Source organism: Pelophylax lessonae (genome assembly GCF_965119305.1).
Source record: "Pelophylax lessonae genome assembly, chromosome: 1".
Classification (NCBI taxonomy): Eukaryota; Metazoa; Chordata; class Amphibia; order Anura; family Ranidae; genus Pelophylax; species Pelophylax lessonae.
This window is the reverse complement of record NC_138768.1, coordinates 205,132,489-205,158,107: the sequence shown is the minus strand read 5'-3', so window position 1 is coordinate 205,158,107 and position 25,619 is coordinate 205,132,489. Positions and strand designations below refer to the sequence as shown.

The 25,619-nt window shown below is 38.1% G+C and overlaps 1 protein-coding gene across 1 annotated transcript in view; it reads left to right on the top strand.

Annotated features, from left to right (window-relative positions):
* Nucleotides 1-25,619, top strand: part of FBN2 (fibrillin 2) — a 303,194-nt gene that overhangs the window by 146,105 nt on the left and 131,470 nt on the right. Inside the window, exons 9-20 of the mRNA XM_082258653.1 lie at nucleotides 4,528-4,680; nucleotides 5,190-5,372; nucleotides 7,466-7,603; nucleotides 8,652-8,771; nucleotides 11,246-11,371; nucleotides 13,074-13,196; nucleotides 13,318-13,440; nucleotides 13,743-13,895; nucleotides 18,648-18,701; nucleotides 19,738-19,863; nucleotides 21,487-21,612; nucleotides 23,713-23,832. Coding sequence (XP_082114779.1) covers nucleotides 4,528-4,680; nucleotides 5,190-5,372; nucleotides 7,466-7,603; nucleotides 8,652-8,771; nucleotides 11,246-11,371; nucleotides 13,074-13,196; nucleotides 13,318-13,440; nucleotides 13,743-13,895; nucleotides 18,648-18,701; nucleotides 19,738-19,863; nucleotides 21,487-21,612; nucleotides 23,713-23,832 — 1,545 coding nt within the window. The remainder of the gene's footprint in view (nucleotides 1-4,527; nucleotides 4,681-5,189; nucleotides 5,373-7,465; nucleotides 7,604-8,651; nucleotides 8,772-11,245; nucleotides 11,372-13,073; nucleotides 13,197-13,317; nucleotides 13,441-13,742; nucleotides 13,896-18,647; nucleotides 18,702-19,737; nucleotides 19,864-21,486; nucleotides 21,613-23,712; nucleotides 23,833-25,619) is intronic.

Below are 25,619 nucleotides of genomic sequence, written 5' to 3'. Positions count from 1 at the left end.
CAGAATGTAATTAAGAAATGGCAGTCATCAGGAACAGTGGAAGTTAAAGCAAGATCTGGAAAACCAAGAAAAATATCAGACAGAATAGCTCGCAGGATTGTGAGAAAAACAATTCAAAACCCACGTTTTACTGCACGATCCCTCCAGAAAGATCTGGCAGACACTGGAGTTGTGGTACACTATTCCTCTATAAAGAGATACTTGTACAAATATGGTCTTTATGGAAGAGTCATCAGAAGAAAACCTCTTCTACGTCCTCACCAAAAAAATCAGCGTTTGAACTTTGCAAATGAACATATAGACAAGCCTGATGCATTTTGGAAACAAGTTCTGTGGATCGATGAGGTTAAATTTGAACTTTTTGGCCTGAATGAGCAAAGGTACGTTTGGAGAAGAAGGGGCACAGAGTTTAATGAAAAGAACCTCTGTCCAACTGTTAAGCACGGGGGTGGATCAATCATGCTTTGGGGTTGTATTGCAGCCAGTGGCACAGGTAACATCTTACGAGTAGAAGGGAAAATGGATTCAATAAAATTTCAGCAAATTTTGGATGGTAACTTGATGCCATCTGTTAAAAAGCTGAAGTTAAAGAGAGGATGGCTTCTACAAATGGATAATGATCCTAAACACACCTCAAAATCCACGGGGGATTACATCAAGAGGCGTAAACTGAAGGTTTTGCTATGGCCTTCACAATCTCCTGACCTCAACAATCTATGGATAGACCTTAAAAGAGCAGTGCGTGACAGACAGCCCAGAAATCTCAAAGAACTGGAAGACTTTTGTAAGGAAGAATGGGCAAAGATACCTCAAACAAAAATTGAAAGACTCTTGGCTGGCTACAAAAAGCGTTTACAAGCTGTGATACTTGCCAAAGGGGGCAGTACAAGATATTAACTCTGCAGGGTGCCCAAACTTTTGCAGACACCATTTTTTTGTTTTCTGTTATTTTGAAAATGTAAATGATTAAAATAAAATCTAACTTTTGTTGACATATTATAAGAATGTCTAATCTGTAATTGTATGCCTTTTGGAGATTTTTCCATCTTTCCTTGGCTTCTTTATGCACATTAATACAAATTTTTACCTGGGGTGCCCAAACTTTCGATCACCACTGTATTGTATAGAGCCTAAAGTATGTTAAACATCAAATTTGTTTTAGGCAATGATTAAAATCACTTTTTCATGCTGTCTTTGTCTGACTGGGTAGACTAACCTATACTTCCTGTCCTCAGAAACACACAGGAAGTGAGAGAAAAACTCTCCAGAGTAAAAAAAAAAAAAACCTTGCTTAGACAGCTGTTACCCAAATGAGTGTCCTCATGGGAATGTTTCACATGTTCCTGTTCTGGTGAAAGCTCAGATTTGTGGATTTTCCCTCACTTTCAGGGTCAGTAAAGTGATAAAAGTTCTTACCCCTAATCACTCAATGCAAATTTACTTTACAGACATTTTGGGGTTTATTTACTAAAGGCAGATAGGCTCTTCACTTTGCAAGTGAATTTCCAGAGCTTAGCGAATGAGATGATGCTCTGCAGACTTTATCATCTGATCATGTGCAGGCAAAAATGTTGTTTTATTTTTTTTATGATTGGGTACTCTTTGCAAAGTGCAACTTCACCACATTATTTTAAATCTGGGGCAAATTCCCTTGTAAACTGTAACTTCCCTTGCAGAGTGAACAGGCTATTGGCCTTTACTAAATCAACTCTTTTGAAGTAGGTGCTATCTGTGGAAATACAAACTGTTTGAATATTTTAGCTTCCTTTAACCTCCCTGGCGGTATGATTATTTTGGATTTTAGGTGCTGAAAGCGGTACCATTATTTTGCTAGTAATTCTTAAGAATGAGCAGCCCAAACCAACTATTTATATATGACTTTTTTTTTACTGTGCGTTCTTCTTTATAACATCCCGGGTATGATAAAGTTTGAAACACAAAATCCTAAATTATAATATAATAAATAACTATAAAATAATAACAAATAATAATATAATAATAATAACACGTTTTACTCAAAAAATTATAGTAAATAACATAATCAAAAACACTGACATATTTTTTAGTCAAACAAGGATGCAATATTAGTGGTCATATTGCTTCAGTAAACGTCCCGGGTTTGGAAAATTTTAAAACAGGGTACAGTACAAAGTCCAACGTCACAGTCAGGACAATAGTACCGCGTTTCTTTTCAGATTTTCCTTCCAGTGTCGTCACGTTTGGAACAGCAAACCACACACATCCTTGTGGGTGCAGGCTTCTTTTCCGTTGGTGGAATGTAGTCCATAAAGTGACAACCGGTCATGCGTTCGGGGTTCACAACACCAGCAGCACTGCATCGGGATCTACTTACAGCCGTTGGTGTTTGGTGCCTGAGAAATATCAGTTTGGCAATTTTCCACACAAAGTTCGCATGAACCACAGGCCTATCACTCTTCTTTTTTAGGAGAATAAATGCATTCCACAAACACTGTTCAAGGAGATGCCTGAATATTTTTTTATAATATTTTTTTTTGTTGTTTCCGCATTGCCGGATAAAACGTCATGGCCTGGTCAGCTCTGTCCACTACTCCTATGGTGTTGTTGTAATCAATCACCAGTTGTGGTTTCTTTACATCTTTTCCACCTTTTATGTGTACCATGACAGTAGAGGTGTTGTGAATGGTGCTCATCAGGCACACATCTTTTTTGTCGCGCCGTGTCAGTGCCATCATTTTTCCTTTCTGCCAGGCAACTATTTCTCCGGGCTTGAGCTTTTTGTTGGCAAAGGTTGGGGGCATGTCATGCCGCTTAGCTCTAGCGGTCCCATACGCATCCGTCTTGTTGTGTAGAAGGAACTCATAGAGTTCTGGGGATGTATAAAAATTGTCTGTGGTGACACAGTACCCCTGATTCAGCAATGGCTCAACCAGCGTAAGAACTGAAGCAGTTGCCATTCCATAGCTGCTGAACCTCTCACTGAACTTGGTTCCTCTCCCGGTGTATAGGACTGAATTCCAAATGTATCCAGAGCTGGATTCACATAGCATAAATGACTTTATGCCAAAGCGTGCTCTCTTGGACGCAATATATTGTATCCAGCTGAGTCTTCCTTTATAGGCCATTAGACTTTCGTCTATACAAATGTCTCTTTCTGGCACATAGGACTGCTGGAAATTTTTCAAAATGATTTGATAAACGTCCCAAATCTTTTTGAGTTTTGGAGCTGGATGAGAAGTCTCGTCAAATTCGTCATTATTTGTAAAGTGCAAATACTTCATAATGAGCGAAAATTTGTATTCCGACATAACCGTGCCAAAAAAAGGAGTGGCCAGTAATTTGTTGGTGGTCCAATACCACTTCTGCAGGGGTTTCCCCACCACTCCCTGCAGAATAATTAGGCCCAGAAACTTTCAGATGTCTGCCTTGGTGACGGGTTCCCACATCCTGCTTCTTGAAAACCGCAGATGCGCTGCAGCTTGTTGCTCCTGGTACAGATTCGTTTCTACAACAATCTTTTCAATAACCTCATCGGTCAAAAAGAGTTGCAGGTATGCCAAGGGGTTGTCATCCTCAACATCCACTTTGATACCAGGTGCTCCAGTAAATGGGAACCTTGGGGGCGCTACGTGCTCTGTACCGCAGTCGATCGAGCACCAAGTCCGCATATCGCTGGGCACAGCTGTCGCAGGATCATCGCTGAAATCGCTTTCTGCGTCCGATGACGAACTTCCCCACGAATCACTATCACTACATTCTGCAAGCGATTCTGTATATCTGTCGCTGTTCTCCAGCAGGTCATATACCGCTTTTCAGGTGGCGGCGCGCTTTTTTGATGCCTTGGTCGCTCTGCAGTATCCAGACACAAGGTACAGGAAAAATGCAGGAAGGGCAATGGAGAAAGCACTGGGGGGCAATCAAAGGTCAATTTATTTTATTTTATTAATGTAATCCAATAGGATTACAGTGTATTAGTGTGTTTGTGCTTTTAACTTTTTGAATTTGCTGCCGGTTCCACCCCGCTGCGAACGTCACGTCGCAGGAGACAAAGCCGGGTCACAGAGAGCACCGGGAGGAAGATCCGCCGCCACACACCGCCCGCATACATCCCGGTGACAAGGTAAGTAACCCCTCTATCAGGATCCAGTGATGCTTCTGGCGGTACCCCGAGTGTGGCTCGGGGTTACCGCTTTTGGCACTGAAATTTAACCCTGAGCCACACTCGGGAATACCGCTAAGAAGGTTAAAGTGACATATTCCTGGCCTCACTACACTAAAGTATTAGGTGCTTACTAATGCAAATAGTTTCAAGTTTGCTACTATTTGCAAACTGCAAGTGCAACCATGTAAACTGGACTGACCTGTGTTGAATTATGACAATGTGTACCCTAGTCACTTACACCCTTCATTGATTATCAATTGGCAAGTCAAGGTATTCTAGCTAAAATCCCAATATTGACCTGGTCCACTTATTGCTGAAAGAAATGATGAAACTGTGAAGATGTGTGATTTGTAATTAAGTATATGTTGTGTTTTCTTTTTGCATAGATCAGAGGTCAGGTACATGCTTCTCCAGTCTTGTAAATGGTCATTGTGCACAGGAGCTGTCAGGCAGGTTTACCAAAATGCAATGCTGCTGTGAAGCTGGTCGATGTTGGGCTTTGGGATCCATTCCTGAACTGTGTCCAGTCAGAGGTTCAGGTCAGTAACAAATTCGAAAGCAATATATTTCTTTTTTCTTGGTTTTTTTTTTCTTTCTTTGAGAAATCATTTTACTTATTTCATAGTAATCTAGTAAACTATGGAGTATAAAATGCAAGCTACTTATATTTAGAAAGTCTAATTGTAAGTATGTAACTGTCAAAACAGGAAACTGTCTCCACTGGTAAAGTATAGGTAATGATGACCAGTTTTCTAACACGTATCCTCACAGACTAGCTGTGCTCAATTTTTGTGGATTGACTAGACTTTACTGTTTTTGGCTTAGTGCCATCAATACATTGTTAGGTTGGAGCTACACTGGCCCAAAAAAAAAAATCATCATTGAGTGGTCGAACTGCCCAAGAAGAAATTTGAAAACATTTAATCTTTAGGAATGTTAAGAAACCAGAGGCACGCATTTGTCAGTAAAGGGTTTTTACTTTTTTTGACAAAAAGTTGAGCCTTCCTTGGCTTAAAAACACTAAAACCGCCAGTCATTTTTTTTTCAGATGAATATCGCAGGCTTTGCATTGATGGGGTTCCATTCGGGGGTCCCAGAATAGATGGCCCAGGAGTGTTTGGACCTGGTGGAAATGGATATATTCCTCCTTTACCAGGTGGAAATGGTTTTCATCCCAGTGTAGGTGGAACGGGAATTGATGGAACTGGTACTGGAACAGGAGGAGGTGTTGGTGAGTTACTGTATGGTTCTAAATATGAATTCGGAAATTCTGTGTGGTCATTCTAGTTTAAATTTAAAATCTATGGGGAGATGTCATTTCTCTATCCTTATGGCGTTCATAGAGATGAACAGAAAAATCATTATTTATGTTATACTATTTCTTTTTTTACTAATATTGATCTCATGCTGTATGATCGCTAATTACACTTTTCATAGTAATTACACTTTAACTGTTTTAAAATGTACACACACTGAGTGCAGTAAACCAATTGTGTAAGATGTGGTAGCAATTTGAAATGTTTAGATTAAAGGCTGCTTAACATTTGATAATGATTGGTACTTCTGGTGATGATTAGAAGTTTACTAAGAAGTATTTTGTTTAAAAGAGATAGTAATACTTTACTTAACATGCAAATGAAAAGAAAGTCAAAACTCCCACACCATATATCTTCAGCTAATTATCATTGTTAAAACTGTGCTGTATAATATACTAAGTGCCAACATTTTTAATCTATAGGAGGCTTTGCGTAATTGATACTTATTTTTCTACAGGATCAAAAGACTGCATGTTAACTATTTCAAATGTAAAATTATTGATTGCAGTACCGACTTTCACTTAAAAAAAATCAAAGCAATACCCTTACCCTAATTTGCCTTTATATACACCTTCCCCTGTCTATTGCAAATTATTATTAAGAGATCAACAGAGCTCAGCAAAAATATCTTACCAATATATCCATGAAAAGCATTCCCTTACATAAACCAGCTTGTGCTTTTAGGTTTAGTGCTCCATAACGGCTCTGACAGGTAATTAGGAATATACATTCAGTTCATTAGCACAGATTCTTACTAAATTATTTTAAATTGCATAATAGGGAAATTACATGCTCTTAACTGTTTCTTAGCTATACATAGTGCAAATAATCTTCCAAATGTGTATTAAAAACCCAGTTTTATATTATAGATTGTACTTGTCTGTGTATATAAAAGCGGACTGCTTGATCCTTTTAAAAAACTGCTAGGAGCACTAGAATTTGTAATACTTGGTTATCAAAGGCTTGTTCTAAGTTTAATGCTGGGGAAAAGCATTTTTTATTATTTATAGCAAACAAGAGGTACATTTTACTTCAAATAATAATGTGATTTTGTAAAGCTAAAATGTGCCCTTTTGAGTTTTGAGGAAAACCTGTACTGAGAGCAATCCTGTGGCTGCCATAGCTGACTACCTTCTTAAAATGCTAGCTGCCTGGCTGTCTGACTTCGCTATTTTAAGACACTCACCTGGAGCCAGGACCAAGGTGGGGGAAAAAGTTTTCATCCTATAGTAAAGAAAGCTGCCTTCAGCAGTAATGCTGCTTGTGTGTGCCCACACATACATGCACACAGGCAGTCAGCTCAGTAATGCTGAGCATATTAAAAAAGCAGGCTTAGCATCACTCAACAGAGTTTTCTGATCATGCTGAATTTTCCTGATGCATTTGCAGCGCTGTACTCAGGAACACTGAACCTGGTCACTGAAGAAACTTGGGAGCTGTGACTGTCTGTGTGACAGGTGCATTGGCCAGGCAGGCAGCTCGATAACTTTGAGCCTGTAATTTTAGCAGGCTAAGCGTTACTGAGCTACACTACAGATGGAGTTTCTTATATGGATACTCTGGCCTCAGTGACACCACCCCCTTATCTCACCATGCCTTTCTGAGTGCCATCCAATGTAGCTGTCTCAATTGGCCACATGGCTTCATGTGAAATCAAATTCCCAATTTGCATACTTCTTCCAGGTAGGTGATTAGGAAAGTAATGAATCCTTTGAATCAACATTACAGCCATAGAATTTATTTCAGCAATGGAATCCTTCAAAATGACTCAATTTAAGTTTCTTTTATTGGTACATTCACTTTTGTATCTTTTCTTTAATTTATGATTTGAGGTATAAATATCTGAAATATATATCACTGAATATAACAATAAATACTGATAATACTAACATGAATAAAGAAAGCTAGTATTATGAAATTATAACAATAAATTGAATGTCATGTTCACTTTCATGTAACATATGCTATTAACAAATCAGTGATTAAATATTTTCTATTTTTATCATAGCAACATTAAATCAGACAATAGATATATGCAAGCAATACCCAAATCTTTGCTTAAATGGACGGTGTATACCTAACCTTAACAGTTACCGATGTGAATGCAACATGGGATATAAGCAAGATACTCACACAGAATGTAATGGTACGTATGCGCTATGCCGGGCTTTATTAGAGGATGGAGCTTGGCTTTTTCTCAGTCCTATATCATCGCAGCAGTGAATCCCTGCTACTAGTAACCAATGGCAGTCTTTTTAGAAATAACTGCCAATATGAATTGTTGCATAGGTAAGGCCAACAAATACCTGGCGTAGTGTACAATCAGTCAATGTAGTGGTAATGCGCTCATATGAAATATCCCTTGTAGCAGGTGTCAAAGGAAAACTCACTAAACTGGCTCCTTAAAATATCACTTCATATGAACATAATGTTTCTTCTTTTAAATATTACAAAAATAATTGTTGTGAAAATACTATATTAGTTTTCAACAGCTGTGTAATTTGTAAATAATGACCACTAAGAATGCCAAAAGAACATTATAATGACTTTAATGAGCAGCTAAGCCACAATTTGTGCAGCCAAGGTTATCTTAGAGTTACTTTCTATTTTTTCTTCTTCTTTTTTTTGCTAAAATTACATTTTGCTAAAAGGCAGATTCAGAAGTAAATCAAATCATGTCTAAATAGATATTTCTTTAAACCATCACAACAATTGCTACACACCACTAGTCACTGGTATGTATTGAGGTGGATCCACATCAAATGTGTTATCACAATATGGACATTGTAAATATGTAAAAGTACAAAATATGCTGGATTGAGCTGATGTAATCATTTTTTTTAAAGCTTCTTCCTAGTTTTCTTTAGTATTGGTACTAATAGGATGTAATTAATAGGTCTGTTAGGCCTGCAAATGTGTACGTGAATTGCTTCACAGCTGTCTTGAAAGCACTATTCTTTTATTATCCAAATACCCTGGAATTAATTATTTTATTATTCAAGTACCCTGGAATGTACAGTACATGTTACCACATTCACAGATAGTGGTTAAAGTTGTTTTACTAAAAATTAAAAGCGTAGCAAAATCAGTAAGGGAAACATTTACTGAAAAGATAATGTGACCAGTAATGACTTGTTCTCAAATTATACACTTTGAACCAACTGAGTGTTATGACTTTTTGTTACTACAAACAGATGTTGATGAGTGTACATCAAACCCATGTACCAATGGAGACTGTGTTAACACACCTGGATCCTATTATTGTAAGTGCCATTCTGGTTTTCAGAGGACTCCCACCAAGCAGACATGCATTGGTAAGTATAGTATTATGAGTTTCCCTTTCACTGAATTCAGAAAGCTTCTTCCAATGTATAATTTAAAATTAAGGAGATGCCATCAGACTGGTCATTACTAATCACAAAATATTTCCCTTTATTATTTTCTTTCTCTAGTAGTTAAGGGAAGTGTATAGCAGTTTTGTAAATATTTTCCTGATTTATTTGTTTTTTTGTGAGCAGGACTTAATAATATAGTTTTTAAACCAGCTTTCCTTTTGGTGTTTTTAGTCAGGCTAAATATAAATATTGTATATTAATCTTTTATATATTCCAAGCCAGCAGGTGGAGTCCCAGGTTCTTTTTACAGCCCGCTTGTAATGTTTACAAAGCTCCGTAGCTCAATTTAAAATTTAAAAACCCAGTTGAATAAGGCCAGCCATACACAATGCAAATGTCTTTTCTGCAACCACAGTGTTGATGTGGGAATCCCTCCTACCAGGCCATGGTCTTCTCCCAGCAGGGGGGTCAGGATAAGCAGCCGCTAGCGATAATAGGTTAAACCCGGCAAGCTGGTTGTACCCAAGTTCATGGAATGATCAATTCGATACTTTTAGCTGGCCCATACACAGTTCATATCTTGGCCGGTACTTGCTGAACCAGCCAAGATTCAAACCACTTCTTCCTTATCAGATTGCTCCAGAGGTTGCAATGAGAGGCAGTCTCCTAAAGGGAAAGTACTTGTGCATGCTCTTTAAAAAACCCATAGTACTTTTGGAATTCTGTGTAATTTTTTTTTTTAAATCTCTATATATCAGATTCATTTGTTATAAAGTAGTTCTCCTTGACATGTCTGTGTTTCTCTGTGAGCTCATTGAGGAAACTTATAGGAAATTTTATGGTTCTGCCACAAATATTGCACTACTTTGGAAGAGAAACCTTTGCTGACTAAATAGCATACATAAAATCACTGTCAGGAAAGGCTCTCTACCTGAATACAGCAACATTTTCTACAAATGAATTATAAAAATAGTTGTTTTCTCCCCCTGTAAATATTAAATAGCTTTGAGGCATGTAGGGTAGCCTACTGAATCTTGAATTTTCACATGTGTTAGAGAATGTGAAAATATTCATGCATTTTTGACCATTTCTAAATATACTGAAAATCTGCTAAATGTCATTTTGTTCAATGTTACACAAAATATGATAAAATACCATATATTAATTACTTTTGACTTGATTTTTACTACAGTGTTACTGGTCCTACTACAGTTATTTAAGTCTAGTTTTATCACGAAGGCCTGCCTATTTAAAAGATACTGGTCTTAGGGCATTAGAACATCTTTTTAACATCACTTTAGCATTTAATGTATTTTATGTAGCATTGGAATGGAGGGAAGCAGAAGATACTGGCTACAGGAGAGGGGAGTGCAATACCTTTTCTATACTTTAGGATGATTTTATTTTAAGGTTTTTGGCAGGGACTCTTTATTGCAGCTTACAGGAAAGTAGCATACAGGTAAGCAGAAAGTTAAATGTAGGTTAAAAGAAAGTCAGAAGCAAGCTACATTTGTCCATTTTTAAAAGCACAAAGAAATGGGACTGTCTCCAAACTAAAATACAGGCAGGAGCTTTAAAAATGGCAGCATCAATTCAAAACACATTCTTTCACAGAGTTTCAGATTTTTGAGTAAATTAAATATTCATTGTCAGTATTAGAAAGTTCACGAAAAGAAATACAGACATTTCTGAGCTCTGAATTAGAATAAACTGGACCCTACCTAATGAGAGGCTCACTGCCAATATGGCAATATGTCCAAATTCCATAGAGTCTGGGAGCCTTGGGTCTCCAATTAACTTTAATGCAATTTTGACCGCTGGTTATTGACTATAACAACAACCTCTATGATGCCCCTATGCCAAAGTTTCGTGCCACCCCCTATTTAACTCCTCTCCTGTTTATACGAATTTCCTTTCTGCGTAAGTTACGTGTCTTTGCTACCCCTTCTTAAACCTCACTAAATAATATTGAACAACAAACACAGATGCACAAAATTGGCACTTATTTTAACTGGTCACTAGGAGAGAGGAAGTTAACACTAATCTGAAATCTGCTTCACCATAGCTCAGCTCACTAAGCAGTTGTAATCTACCTAGTACACCGTGTATAAAGACTATGCTCTTCCATCAATTTATTTTAATGTTCCATATTTGGATACTCATATGAATGCAACATAACTAAAAAGCACTAACAACAGTTATTTGCATCATATTGTATGTTTTGTTGGTAGTTAAATTTTTTATGAATCAAAACACAGACAACTAAATAAATAAGGGAATGATTGTAACCTGATGACATGACTGGCGATGACTGACAAAGCCAACCTTTCTCTTTGCGTGAATCCTCTTTTTGAATAATTAATATTTACCTTTATTTCTTAGTGCGAATAACATTTTGCTAGGCTTTCCACGAATTTTGCAGAGCTGAACAATGTGTTTTTCTTAAAACCCAGATATTGATGAATGTATTCAAAATGGCATCCTCTGCAAAAATGGAAGATGTGTTAACACAGAGGGGAGCTTTCAGTGTATCTGCAATGCTGGTTTTGAGCTAACTGCTGATGGAAAAAACTGTGCAGGTAAAATTTCTAGAAACAATATTTGTTGTATGTACTTCTTGATGACTAAAATAGGTTAACCCTCCACGCAACAGAACAACTTAGCACTTGAAAAAATATGCATCCTAGTCCCTGTAGTCAATCAGACATCTGGGCTGTGTTAGAAACAGCTGTTTACATAGTTTTCTATGTCACGTAGCGAACAATTGTTGAGGAGTCACCATGTACAATCTGAAATTGTCTTTATCAATTGCTAAATGCCTGTGCAATATTGGTCCTAGAATAACATGAATGTCTGGCTTATAATTGTTATCGAAGACATTTGGACACTTTGGCTGAAGCTATGGAAAGCATTTGTACAATGAGCTACTATTTACTATTACTTAAATAATAAAGTAATTTAAATTAAAGTCTTTTTAAAGACTACTAGATATTTGTCATTATCTCTAGACATCATGGCGGCTGTTAAGCCAATCCTTAATGATGTTTTAAGCCTTGTGTAGACAGATCATATCAAAGTCATAAGTGGAGTTTGGTCCAGTTCCTTCACAAAGCTTCAATAATGTTTACTCATTTGAAAAGCATGTTCATCAAAATTTGAACTCTGATAATGGAAATGTCTTTGCCAACTGTATCACAGATCATAGAGAATAATAAAATATAACTATTACAAACAGTTAAAGCAAGATTAAACCAACCAAATCAACTGTTTTCTTAAACAGTTACATTTAAGGCATGCCATGAATAAATGCCATGAATAAAACTTGTCACAGTTACAAGTGTGCTTACGTCCGCTCCCAACTGAACTGTCAGGCCATCAAATGGCTGGTGTCATACCTGATCACATGCCAGCGCTATGGCATATAAAAATTAAAAAGAGGCAGATAGGAGGGTTTAGTTCTATTTACCTTTTTGATAAAAATCATTTTTTTAAAAATGTCTAGCTTAGGTAAATTTAAAAACTTTAAATTCAGCAGTGAACATCAGAAATTACAAAGAAAGCAATGCATTCAGACAAAATGTTTTCTTCAGGGGATTATTTAATTTACTCTTCTTGGTAGGATGAGAAGTTAGACATTTTGAAAATAGTTAAACGTAGCGCTAATGCTTCTCCTTTAAAATGAGCAGATCTTGGTTTCCTAAATGGATAAGAAACTAATTGGGTACACATGGCAGACTGTGTAAGGATATTTTAAATATCTGCTAAAATGAATTACCAGAAGTAATCTGAATCTGTGCCCATACAGATGGACGTTTGTACTGCCCCAGCAACAAATTCCAGGATCACCATACTTAGAATGATGATGAGAATATTAGTATCTTAATGTGTATTATTGGTAAAATAGACTTTTTGTTTATTATAAAAAATAATTTTTTAGTTTAATTTTGTAGCTGATACCAGCACTGGGAAACCACTGCTAACACATTTACACATGTGCCCCAGTAAGTGATAATTCATTACATTTTTATTTTAGGATACTGATATTTTGACTAGACAATTCCAGGTAGGCTTATCAGCAGTTGGTTTCAATTTGATGAACAAATATATGAATTTTTACAAATGTGTTGAGTTCAGAAGTGGTTGCTGAGGAGAAGGACTGTAATAGCTGTGGCTATCTTTATATGTAATTGTTAATTATTTTAACATTCTTTACCTCTGGTGACTGAGATTGCCATAACTTAAAATAAGTGCTTAATACCATGCTATATTGTATATTTTCAGATCATGATGAATGTGCTACTACAAATATGTGTTTAAATGGAATGTGTATAAATGAAGATGGCAGTTTTAAGTGCATATGTAAACCAGGATTTGTGCTTGCAGCCAGTGGTCGTTACTGCACTGGTATGTATATTATCCTAAACAAAGCTTAGTGCAGAAGTTGTGTTTTTTGTACCTCATTGCTGGCCTTCCTTCTGATTTGTCTGTAGCTTGTAATAATTTTTTTTTACATCTAATTCCATAGATGTTGATGAGTGCCTTACTCCAGGCGTTTGTATGAATGGTCATTGTATTAATACTGAAGGATCTTTCCGCTGCGAATGTCCACCGGGGTTGGCTGTTGGGGTAGATGGTCGTGTTTGTGTGGGTAAGTATAGCAGTTTTGTGATGTATTATTTATTATCTGCATTTGAATTCCATTTTTTATAAATAGCAGCAAAATAAACATTGTAAAAAATATAAAAAAAACCTGAATATGTAAGAGACTATTTCTTAATACTTTAGGATTATTTTTGTGTACATTACACAACATTACATTTCTTATTTTTTCCCTTTTGCTTCTGTATTCTGATTGCTGCAATGGTAAGGACATATGCTCTTAGATGTTTTTATTGTTTAATGGTTTTAATATGCTGAGTTCTAACAGATGCTGTTTCCTTGTTTCTTTAGACACACACATGCGTAGCACTTGCTATGGAGCCATCAAGAAAGGACTTTGTGTCCGCCCATTTCCTGGAGCTGTGACCAAATCTGAGTGTTGCTGTGCCAATCCAGACTATGGATTTGGAGAGCCATGCCATCCTTGTCCTCCACGAAACTCTGGTAAGCATTGTCTGTGCTTCTACAGAGTTAATTCATTTATTTACAGTATTAAGTGTTACTTATTTTAAGTGTGCCTTTTCTCAGACAGCAAGCAAAAGTGTAACATATTTTGGGATTCATAGTTACAGGCGTTGACAGTGGCCACTTGCCAGGTGGTTTTAGTGTCTGCTGAGTTGAAATCGACCAATGTCCGGAAGATTGTACTAAGCTGAGAGACCCATGGCAGTATGGCTTTCTATTGTGCCAACCTGAACTGCACCAGGCAATCATGGTCCTGGCAGGAGAGCATATGAAGTAGGGTGGAACACTGCACCGGCTAGAATTGTGCACGAGCATCTCTATGAATTAGCCCTTTGAGTAGAACTATGACTATAAAAAACATAAAATCGAACTTTTATATATATTTTAACAAGCAACAAAAAGGATTTAAAGAGCTTTAAAGTGGTAGTATCCCGCTTTTTGACACTTTTACCTACAGGTAAGCCTATAATAAGGCTTACCTGTAGGTACAAATAATATCTCCTAAACCGGCATGGTTTAGGAGATATTTACAGTGCATGCAGCCGCTAGCGCGGGGGGACCTTCAATTAGTTTGCCGGGAGCTTGCCGGAAAATCACGTCATCGCGTCTCCGGCCAATCATCGCGCTGGAGCCGTCTCTTCCGGCCAATCACCGCGCCTGAGCCGCCGAACCCGGAAGAGACGGCGAGGGATTATGGCAGCGCCCGCAGCGATGTCTGGGGGTCCGTGTCGGGGCTTCGTTCTAAGGTAAGTTACACATAATGGGCTAGTATGCGATGCATACTAGCTCATTATGCCTTTGTCTTGCAGGTTTTTTTTTTTTTTTTTTTTTTTTTAAGGGTTTACAACCGCTTTAAAGTGCTTACTGATCTCTGTAGTTGCAGGCACTGTGAAGCAATGTATCCCCAAGTTCACAAAAGAATCACTGATGTACGGTCTCAGCAATTTTCTTTCTCATTCTACCTGTACACCTGCTTTGTGGTTAAATTACGAATTAGTGCCCTTTCACACAGGCGAATAAACAGGCGGACCTGTCCGGACCCTCCAGTCTGCTCCCCCAGCATGGAAACCGGATCTGATCCTATCTGCTTAAAACAGACAGAGGAGGATCCATTCCCCATCTGTCTGGTGAATTGGATGTCGGTTGGCTGCATAAGCAGAGCAGACACAGACCAGCTACCCATCTGCTCAGTGGAGATCAGTGGAAAGATTCCCTGCTAAACAGGCAGTCTTCAACTGAGGAAGGGGCCTTAGAAAGGGATAGCAATTGTTAGATTGTATTTACTTTAGAGATTAGGAAGAGATAGGAATTGTTTTAAAGTTTCTTCATTTTTCATTAAGATTATGTACATATTTTAACCACTTGCTGACCAGCCGCTGTATATACGGCGGCAGTTCGGCAGGTTCCTGCAAAACGCTGTACCCGTACAGCGCTTCGCGGGAGTGATCGCGGGGACGCCTATGCACTGCTGGAGGCACTTGCGCACCCCCATTTGCCAGCGGGGAAGCTGATCTGTGAGGCCAGCGGCCACGGTTGCCGATGGGCACTTGCGATCACTCCCTGTGGAGACAAAATGGCGGTCTGCTGTGTTTGTTCTGTCAGCAATCAACACAGGGCTCCTGTGTTCCTCCTATTTAGGAACACAGGTCCCTGTATTGATTCCATAAGCACATCCCCACAGTTAGAAAACACCCCCTAGGCATACATTTAACCCTTTGATCACCCCTGGTGTTAACCCCTTCCCTGCTAGTGTCATTAGTACAGTAACAGTGCATATTTTTATTTGGTTACAGTATAGCACGACAGCGCAATTGTCAGTTAAAGTAATGCAGAGGCGAATCGCAAAATAAAAGGCCTGGTCATTAAGGGTGAAAATCTTCGGATCCAGAAGTGGCTAATGTCCATAGCCTGGCCTCAGTTCTATTTTAAGCTAATTCTTACCCCTTAATAAAGAGTACATTATACACAGAAGAAAACATGTAATCTTCAACAGTCAAGTTTTGCACACAGTCATAGGATTCAGGAAAATGTAGATTAGGCTGCTCCTAAAACAGTAACAACTAAGAATACCCATAGGCACCTAATGCACAATTTTCCATTGCTCTTTCATCTTACAAAATTGTATACATTTTCTAAAAATCAAATCATAAAAATAAAACAAAAAAATGCCAATAAATCACTTGGTAGAGCTGGATTTTTCGGAAAAGAATTCTTATGCACATCTGTTATTTCATTATAACATATTTGAACAATCACGCTCAAAACACATGTCACTTACGTCACTTACACAATTTCAGTTTTTTTTTTTTCTTTTTGGAGATGGATGATTTTTGTTTGGCAGTGAAAGGTAGAAATATGAGTGCTGTCATTATTAATAACTTGTTTTTTAAGGTGCTCCTAACAGGGGTGGGTGTCATCTTTATCTTTGTACACTGCATAATTCTAAGTTACTGATTTACCAAGTAGTGAGGGAAAGATAAGAATGATAGCCCTGGGATTCACATCTTCAAAAATAGTCAGTATTAGCAGCACTCCTATTTCTACCCTGGCAAATTCCCTTTTAAGACAGGCTTGTTTCTCTAAACTGTATGCAATCAGCTTGTGTTATAGGTAAATGAAAAGTGGAATTGTCCACTTTATATACAGAATCCCAAGTACTGAGTGTACAGCTTGTATAACTGTGTAAATTTGCTGTCCCCTCAAATAACTCAAGAAACAGCCATTAATGTCAAAACCGCTGGCAAAAAAGTGAGTACACCCCTAAGTGAAAATGTCCAAATTGGACCTAATTAGCCCTTTTCCCTCCCCGGTGTCATGTGACTCATTAGTGTTACAAAGTCTCAGGTGTGAATGGGGAGCAGGTGTGTTAAATCTGGTGTTATCACTCTCAATCTCTCATACTGGTCACTGGAAGTTTAACATGGCACCTCATGGTAAAGTACTCTCTGAGGATCTGAAAAAATTAATTGTTGCTCTACATAAAGATAGCCTAGGCTATAAGAAGATTGCCAAGACCCTGAAACTGAGCTGCAGCACGGTGGCCAAGACCATACAGCGGTTTAACAGGACAGGTTCCACTCAGAACAGGTCTTGCCATGGTCGACCAAAGAAGTTGAGTGCACGTGTTCAGCGTCATATCCAGAGGTTGTCTTTGGGAAATAGACTAATGAGTGCTGCCAGTATTGCTGCATGAGACCAAGATAAAAGTATTTAGTTCAGATGGTGTCAAGCATGTGTGGCGGCAACCAGGTGAGTAGTACAAAGACAAGTGTGTCTTGACTACAGTCAAGCATGGTGGTGGGAGTGTCATGGTCTGGGGCCAAATGAGTGCTGCCGCAACTGGGGAGCTATAGTTCATTGAGAGAACCATGAATGAATGAACATGTACTGTGACATACTGAAGCAGAGCATGATCCCCTCCCTTCAAGGAATGGGCAACAGGGCAGTATTCCAACATGATAACGACCCCAAACACACCTCCAAAACGACCACTGCCTTGCTAGAGAATCTGAGGGTAAAGGTGATTTACTGGCCAAGCATGTCTCCAGACCTAAACCCTATTGAACATCTGTGGGGCATCCTCAAACAGAAGGTGGAGGAGTGAAAGGTCTCTAACATCCACCAGCTCTGTGATGTTGTCATGGAGGAGTGGAAGAGGACTCCAGTGGCAACCTGTGATGCTCTGATGAACTCCATGCCCATGAGGGTTAAGGCAGTGCTGGAAAGTAATGGAGCCAACCAAAATATTAACAATTTGGGCCCAGTTTAGACATTCTCACTTAGGAGTGTACTCACTTTTGTTGCCAGCGGTTTAGACATTAGTGGCTGTGTTTTGAGGTATTTTGAGGGGACAGCAAATTTACACTGTTATACAAGCTGTACACTTACTACTTTACATTGTAGCAAAGTGTAATTTCTTCAGTGTTCCCAAATGAAAACATATAATAAAATATTTTTAAAAATGTGCAGGGTGTACTCGCTTTTGGGAGATACTGTGTTGTGGAGTGACTTTCATTGACTAGCAACAAGCTCTTTAATAATCATGACTTTTACCGCTTATCAAGTAATGCAATAAAGCCCCTGACACCTCATAGATCCGGCATCTTGAGTTGCTATTGCTAACCTAACATCATTAACATCAATGCAGAGATACTGTATCAAATCTGCAAATAATATACTTTTACTAAAGGCCATATTTATTTCACTGCAAATTTTCTTTCACTAATCATTATTTGCTGCACATTCACTTGACATTCTCCTTAAAATACATTCACTGCCCCGACATTCATAGGTCAGGCCACATTTGCTACCATTCACGCACATCTGGATTTTACATCTTTTAATGTTCAGAAACACCATATTGTTTTATTCCAAAAAAATGCCCCAGTCCTGTTTGACATTTCCTCCCTAATTAATTGTTTTTTTATAGATGAAGTATGCATTGCTTTCACCTGTACCCTCATTAACGATACATATTTGTGGACCATCGGACTAGTTTTATAGAAGATTCACATTTAACCCTGCTGCCAACAAGGAGTTATTTAAAAAACAAATCTATGGGGCTAACAGTTGTAAATGCAGGCAACCTAGGCAGGCAACTGTTTTTAGATTTGCCTGTACATTTTTGAGACATGTCCGTTTTTGTTTATCTGAATGTGTAAGCTCCATATAGCTTTATTTATAGGTTTGTATTTATAGGTGTATTAAATCTTTTCACTTGTTTTAATCTAGCCGAATTTCAAGGGTTATGCAGCAGCGGAATTGGCATCACTGTGGATGGAAGAGGTAACTTATTTTATATTGTAAAAAAGTCTGGTGCGCTACTAAATTGCAATAAAATGAACAATGTCAATCATGCATACGAAAATAGTGTGCAAACAATTTGAAACAATTTGAAACAAATGAAAATGTGAGTGAACAAAGTCTCTGGTTTCTCTTGCAAATCAATATAATGTGTTTTCCATGAACAACTCCACCAGAAAAAAGCTAAATAGATGAATGTGCAAATAAAGTCCAGTGTTCATGTAAATTCCAAAAATAATCACTGGTGGCCGTGAGAAAACCAAGTGCTGCTGCAAATCAACGAACGTGACGTGAAAATCCCATCACCTGGTGAATTCACTGCTTACCAGCTTTAAGTAGATTTAGGGCAGATAGACAGAATATGAATCCAAAGGGACCTCTGTAGATAACCAAAAGGGAGTGCTGTGTTGGAATCCACCCTCGTGTGTGACAGGGGAGGGAGCTGCTTACCAGATCCCACTGTTTCCAAACATGTAATGAATGTAGACACTCTCTGGATATGTAAATGAGGGACTCCTGGTGTTTCCTGATTCTTCTCTCGGAATGACACTCATATAAGGTGCACCATGAAAATGAGGGAAGAGACTAATAGTGCATTACCTTTTATCACATTTATTAGAAAAGTAAAGATTGCACTTACAGGAAAAAACGAAGATGCATGTTCTGTCTGGAGAGCGGCGGCTGCCTGCAGTGCAAGCCGCGGCTGTTGTGATTGACGGCGCAACTCCTCCTTCGCTCTGATGCGTTTCCTCCCTATTGGGCTTCCACGGAGATAGGAGGCTCTTATTTTATATGTGAAAATATCTTTACACAATGTCATTGTATCTTTGTAGTGTTCAAAAAATAAAGATTACTTTACTTTGAAACATATTTTACCTTCACACGAGCAGTGATCTGGCTCTGATTAATGTTGATATAAAAGTTGATATAAAAGTTGATATAAAAGTATCTTGTTCTTGTGAATTGAAAACAGAATAATAATAATAGCATAAATGTAAATATTACTTTCTGGTTGTAGACATAAATGAATGCGCCTTGGACCCTGACATCTGTTCCAATGGCATTTGTGAAAACCTGCGTGGGGGTTTCCGTTGTAATTGCAACAGTGGCTATGAATCTGATTCCTCTGGGAGAAGCTGCATTGGTGAGTTAGTACACTAACCTTTACTAATGAAGCTTATTTAAATTATTATTATGCAAAATTTAACTAGAAACAAAGAACTACTGCTGGAATACAGTGGCTGATTTCCTGAAAGGTCTACAGTCACCAGATCGGGGGCAGGAGGAGTCAAAATTACTTTCTTTTGACTGCGTTTTTATTAAGTTATGGTTTGTTGGTCTAAGAGACCATGTAAGTAAACCCACTGGTGGACCATAAAGAAGAAAAGAAGAAGGGACTTTAACAAATGAACACACCTAAAGGATTTACTTTTTTTTCTGTTGTGTCCAAGGTCAGTTCCTTGTAAGATCCTCTTCCTCTTTAAAATAGTTTTTATAAATTAACAGGTTTGCTTCACAAGAGGGTCAATTCATAGTAATTCATTATTGGTTACCTCAACACTTGGCAATACATTACTCACAGTGCAATGTATCCCAATAAACCTTGGCAGCCCAACACCACTATCTGTGCATTGCGATGCTGTCTGTAAAATAATAATTAGAGCATGTCCAGTTTTTCACATATTTAGGTGAAAACAAATAGGGCCTTACAGCAGCACACATTAACATAGAATAACATTAACGTTAACAAACTTGCATTAATATAATGAAAAGTGTGAATAAGTCCTGCGAGTTAGTATTTGCCTCTTCTGTTATCTCTGAAGAAACATTGTCTGGGTGGGCACTGCGGTTTGAAGCGAACACAAATTTTCTATGCAAAGTGTGCAGTGTAGAAACCCAAATCTATGCAGGCTTTGTATTATTTAATAGTCTTGTTGTGGTGAAAAATGTGAGATCATAAAATGGGTTTTTTGTTTAATTCTGAACACTCTGGTAATGCAAAAATATAAGCTTCCTGGATGTGTTTTCTAAAACATTTTAAATGTTTAAAACTCTGGGAAACATTATAAAAATATATGAAATGTTACATAGAAAGATCCAAGCAAATGCATTGGCATAAATTGTCTTGTCTTAGTATGTACAGGTCTCTGGGCTTGTGATAGCGTTCTGCTCTCTGGCTCTGTACCCATGCCTTGTCAACCTTGTCTTGTCATGAATTCTACTGTTGTTGGCCCCTTACCTGGATAACAGTTCACTCTCTGATCAAAACCTGTCCTGACCCTAGCTCAGAAGACTGATTTTCCTCTGATCTGGTTCAACTATTTCCTGCTCTGGAGTGGGGTGGAAGAAGAAAATTGGCCTAATTTACAAAGATAGTTTTTTTTTTATTCAACCAGAGTGTTGAATAAAAAAAACTGACAGATCCCTGTATCACCGCAACGATGTATGATACATGGATCTTTCCTGCTGAGCTATTGTATTCTGACATGGGGGAACTGTGCTAATTTAATGCTGGTTTTCCAGCAAGACCATTCGATAGAAGCCGGGAGTTAGACCGGCTTCTGTTGAACAGACAGCAGTACACACACCAAAAGTCAGCCAGTTCCTGCTGAACTGGACAATTTTCAGTACTTGAGTACCATGCTGTAGAAGGAGCAGAGAGTGCGAACCTGGCTGTAATGACAAAACTCTTTGTTGACACTTTGGACTGGATTTGAGAAATAATTTTTTATTTATAAAAGTTGACACATTCTTCTTTATTTTTCAGACATTGATGAATGTTTGGTAAACAGACTGCTATGTGACAATGGTCTGTGCCGAAACACACCAGGAAGTTTCAGCTGCACATGTCCTAAGGGATACTTATTCAGGACTGACAGTGAAACTTGTGAAGGTAATTTCCTTATATTGTTTTATGCTTAAAGTAATGGGAAAAACACAGAGCTGCCATAAAAATGCTAGTGGTAGACACTTGTATGATAACCATTACATAATAACAGTTTGGTTAAAAAAAGACATAGGTCCATCAAGCTTACTACTTTCTGAGTCACTGACCTGGAACTTTGTAGAAGAGTCAAGTAAAGTGCTGAACTGCATAATTATCAGATGGATCAATACCAAGAGTGACTCTCTTAGTAAGTGTGGTTTAAAAGAGACATGGCAAGAAAAAGAAAAAATAAACCTTTGTCAGTCATAGGACTTGTGAAGAACAGTTTTCTTTACAATTCGCTACAGGCCCAAGAGAAAGTGTATGCCGGTTTTGTGAGGATCTTATTAGGAAGAATCTTCTATATCCAGATCTTTGGATATGAATGAAAGTCATTTAAAAAGCAGCCAATGCCCATCCATAAATCCATGTTAAGGCTCAGTATATAATAATTATTAATATGTAGTGTTCTATATAGATATTTTAGATCTTAAATATATAGACTTCTACCCTAAAAGCATTTACGCTAGATAGCTAAAAGTTTGTGAGCACATAACCTTCCTACCTACAATTATATGGCCAAAGGTTTGTTGGCAATGTCCCCTCCTCCCAATTATTGAGATTATCTGTTTCCAGGGAATGCAACTCTTAATTCTACAGCATACAAAGACATTTAATAATTGAGCACTTCTGCCTTGGTATTGGCTTTGGGAAGGATTTTTCTGTATCCATGTGCACAAAGCCAGGTCTGTAAAGATATGGTTTAACAATTGTGGTGTGAGTGGTCTGCAGACATGAGTGGTCTGCAGAGAGCCCTGACTTCCACCTTATTGGACCCCATTGGGATGAATTGGAACAGCAACTGCGAGCCAAGCACACTTCAATATTGCTTTCCAGGGTAGAACGGAGGCTGTTTTAGCCTTAATGAGGGTGACAATTCAATATATCGCCCATGCTTTGGAATAGGATATCCAAAAATCTCATATGTATATAGGTATATAGGTATGATGATCAAGTGACCACAGACTTTTGGCCTCATAGTAAGTTCCAAGGCTGCTTAATAACTGTGTAATTATAAAACTGAGGTATATAATAAAATTTAAATAAAGAATTAAGATTAGTGCCTAATAAACAGAGTGCTTATGTGAATTAACCTAAAATTAGCCATAAAACATCACAGTTTTAACCTTTTTGTAGAAGCAACATTTCTGGGTTTTTAGTGGGGCAATGTAAAAGCCAGCTTTTATGTGCAAATTAACCCACAACACTCAATCAGATTTCATATGTTTCTTAATTTAACTGCAGCAAACTTAAACTTCATTGGTTCATATGGATTATTGCTTTTCGTACGATTGTATGAAATAAGCAATCAGACAGGTGGAGGAATTCAAGAAATTACAACTGGATTTGTACAACCACCCTCCTCAAAATGTCCTGCCTGAGCAGATTTAGGCCAGGAAAACAGTTCTTTTCCCAGGAAGAAAGTGAAGAAAAGAGCAGACATAGCATTTTTCTGGGTGTCGGACACTGGACTGTGAATCTGGCCTGTGGTATGAAGCACACAAGAAAATATGGGTAAAGATATGAATTCCCTATGAATGTGGTGTACTGCAGTTATAAAATCTATATTGCTGGAGAATCACAACCTCCCTCTGCCTTGTGCAAAATGTAAAATATGAAAATGTTAGCCGTTTACTAGCATTTCACAGTTACATATTCACACATTGAATAAAGTCAGGAGATCAACAGCAGGAACAGGAGCAGGTTTTTGTGTTTTAAATACTTGACAGAAAAAGCCCACTTTACTTGCTCAAAAGACAATTAGTTGAGATAGTTGGGAAAAAAGTAAATGTGCCAAAGTTTTATGACTTGACAACATAAGATATTAAGATATGCCAGTTTTCATAACTAATACACTATTATTGCAAAGCCTGACTCAAAACATCTTTGCAAGTACTCCGTGACAGAAACCCTAGCAGAACTGTCTGAATATTTCAGTTTATACTTTTCAAAATTTCCTTTCTTAATTATTAAGACCTAACCAAAAGTATTCTGGTTATTTTCCAGATGTAAATGAATGTGAAAGTAGTCCATGTGCTAATGGTGCATGTAAGAATATTCTTGGCTCATTTCACTGTGAGTGCTCTCCTGGAAGTAAACTGGATTCCACTGGCCTTATATGCATAGGTGAGTATTTCTGTTTATTCCAGAAATGTTATACTGCCATGAGCATATTTACACTATATTGGTCCCATTGGAAGCACCATTTTAGCTTGAGGGCTGATTTACTGAAGGCAAATAGATTGACACTTTTCAAGGGAGGTTGCACTTTGCAAATGTATTTTCCCCAGAGCTTAGTGAATGAGGGAAAGCTTTGCTGACTTCCATCATCCAATCATGTGCAAGCAAAAATACTGTATATCTATATCTATATATATACAGTGCCTTGCGAAAGTATTCGGCCCGTTGAACTTTTCGACCTTTTGCCACATTTCAGGCTTCAAACTTAAAGATATAAAACTGTAATTGTTTGTGAAGAATCAACAACAAGTGGGACACAATCATGAAGTGGAACGAAATTTATTGGATATTTCAAACTTTTTTAACAAATAAAAAACTGAAAAATTGGGCATGCAAAATTATTCAGCCCCCTTACGTTAATACTTTGTAGCGCCACCTTTTGCTGCAATTACAGCTGTAAGTTGCTTGGGGTATGTCTCTATCAGTTTTGCACATCGAGAGACTGAAATTTTTGCCCATTCCTCCTTGCAAAACCGCTCGAGCTCAGTGAGGTTGGATGGAGAGCGTTTGTGAACAGCAGTTTTCAGTTCTTTCCACAGATTCTCGATTGGATTTAGGTCTGGACTTTGACTTGGCCATTCTAACACCTGGATATGTTTATTTGTGAACCATTCCATTGTAGATTTTGCTTTATGTTTTGGATCATTGTCTTGTTGGAAGACAAATCTCCGTCCCAGTCTCAGGTCTTTTGCAGACTCCATCAGGTTTTCTTCTGCTGAAGAAAAGCAGGCCCAAACCATGATGCTGCCACCACCATGTTTGACAGTGGGGATGATGTGTTCAGGGTGATGAGCTGTGTTGCTTTTACGCCAAACATAACGTTTTGCATTGTTGCCAAAAAGTTCGATTTTGGTTTCATCTGACCAGAGCACCTTCTTCCACATGTTTGGTGTGTCTCCCAGGTGGCTTGTGGTAAACTTTAAACAACACTTTTTATGGATATCTTTAAGAAATTGCTTTCTTCTTGCCACTCTTCCATAAAGGCCAGATTTGTGCAGTATACGACTGATTGTTATCCTATGGACAGAGTCTCCCACCTCAGCTGTAGATCTCTGCAGTTCATCCAGAGTGATCATGGGCCTCTTGGCTGCATCTCTGATCAGTCTTCTCCTTGTATGAGCTGAAAGTTTAGAGGAATGGCCAGGTCTTCGTAGATTTGCAGTGGTCTGATACTCCTTCTATTTCAATATTATCGCTTGCACAGTGCTCCTTGGGATGTTTAAAGCTTGGGAAATCTTTTTGTATCCAAATCTGGCTTTAAACTTCTCCACAACAGTATCTCGGACCTGCCTGGTATGTTCCTTGTTCTTCATGATGCTCTCTGCGCTTTAAACGGACCTCTGAGACTATCACAGTGCAGGTGCATTTATACAGAGACTTAATTACACACAGGTGGATTCTATTTATCATCATTAGTCATTTAGGTCAACATTGGATCATTCAGAGATCCTCACTGAACTTCTGGAGAGAGTTTGCTGCACTGAAAGTAAAGGGGCTGAAGAATTTTGCACGCCCAATTTTTCAGTTTTTTATTTGTTAACAAAGTTTGAAATATCCAATGAATTTCGTTCCACTTCATGATTGTGTCCCACTTGTTGTTGATTCTTCACAAAAAATTACAGTTTTATATCCTTATGTTTGAAGCCTGAAATGTGGCAAAAGTTCGCAAAGTT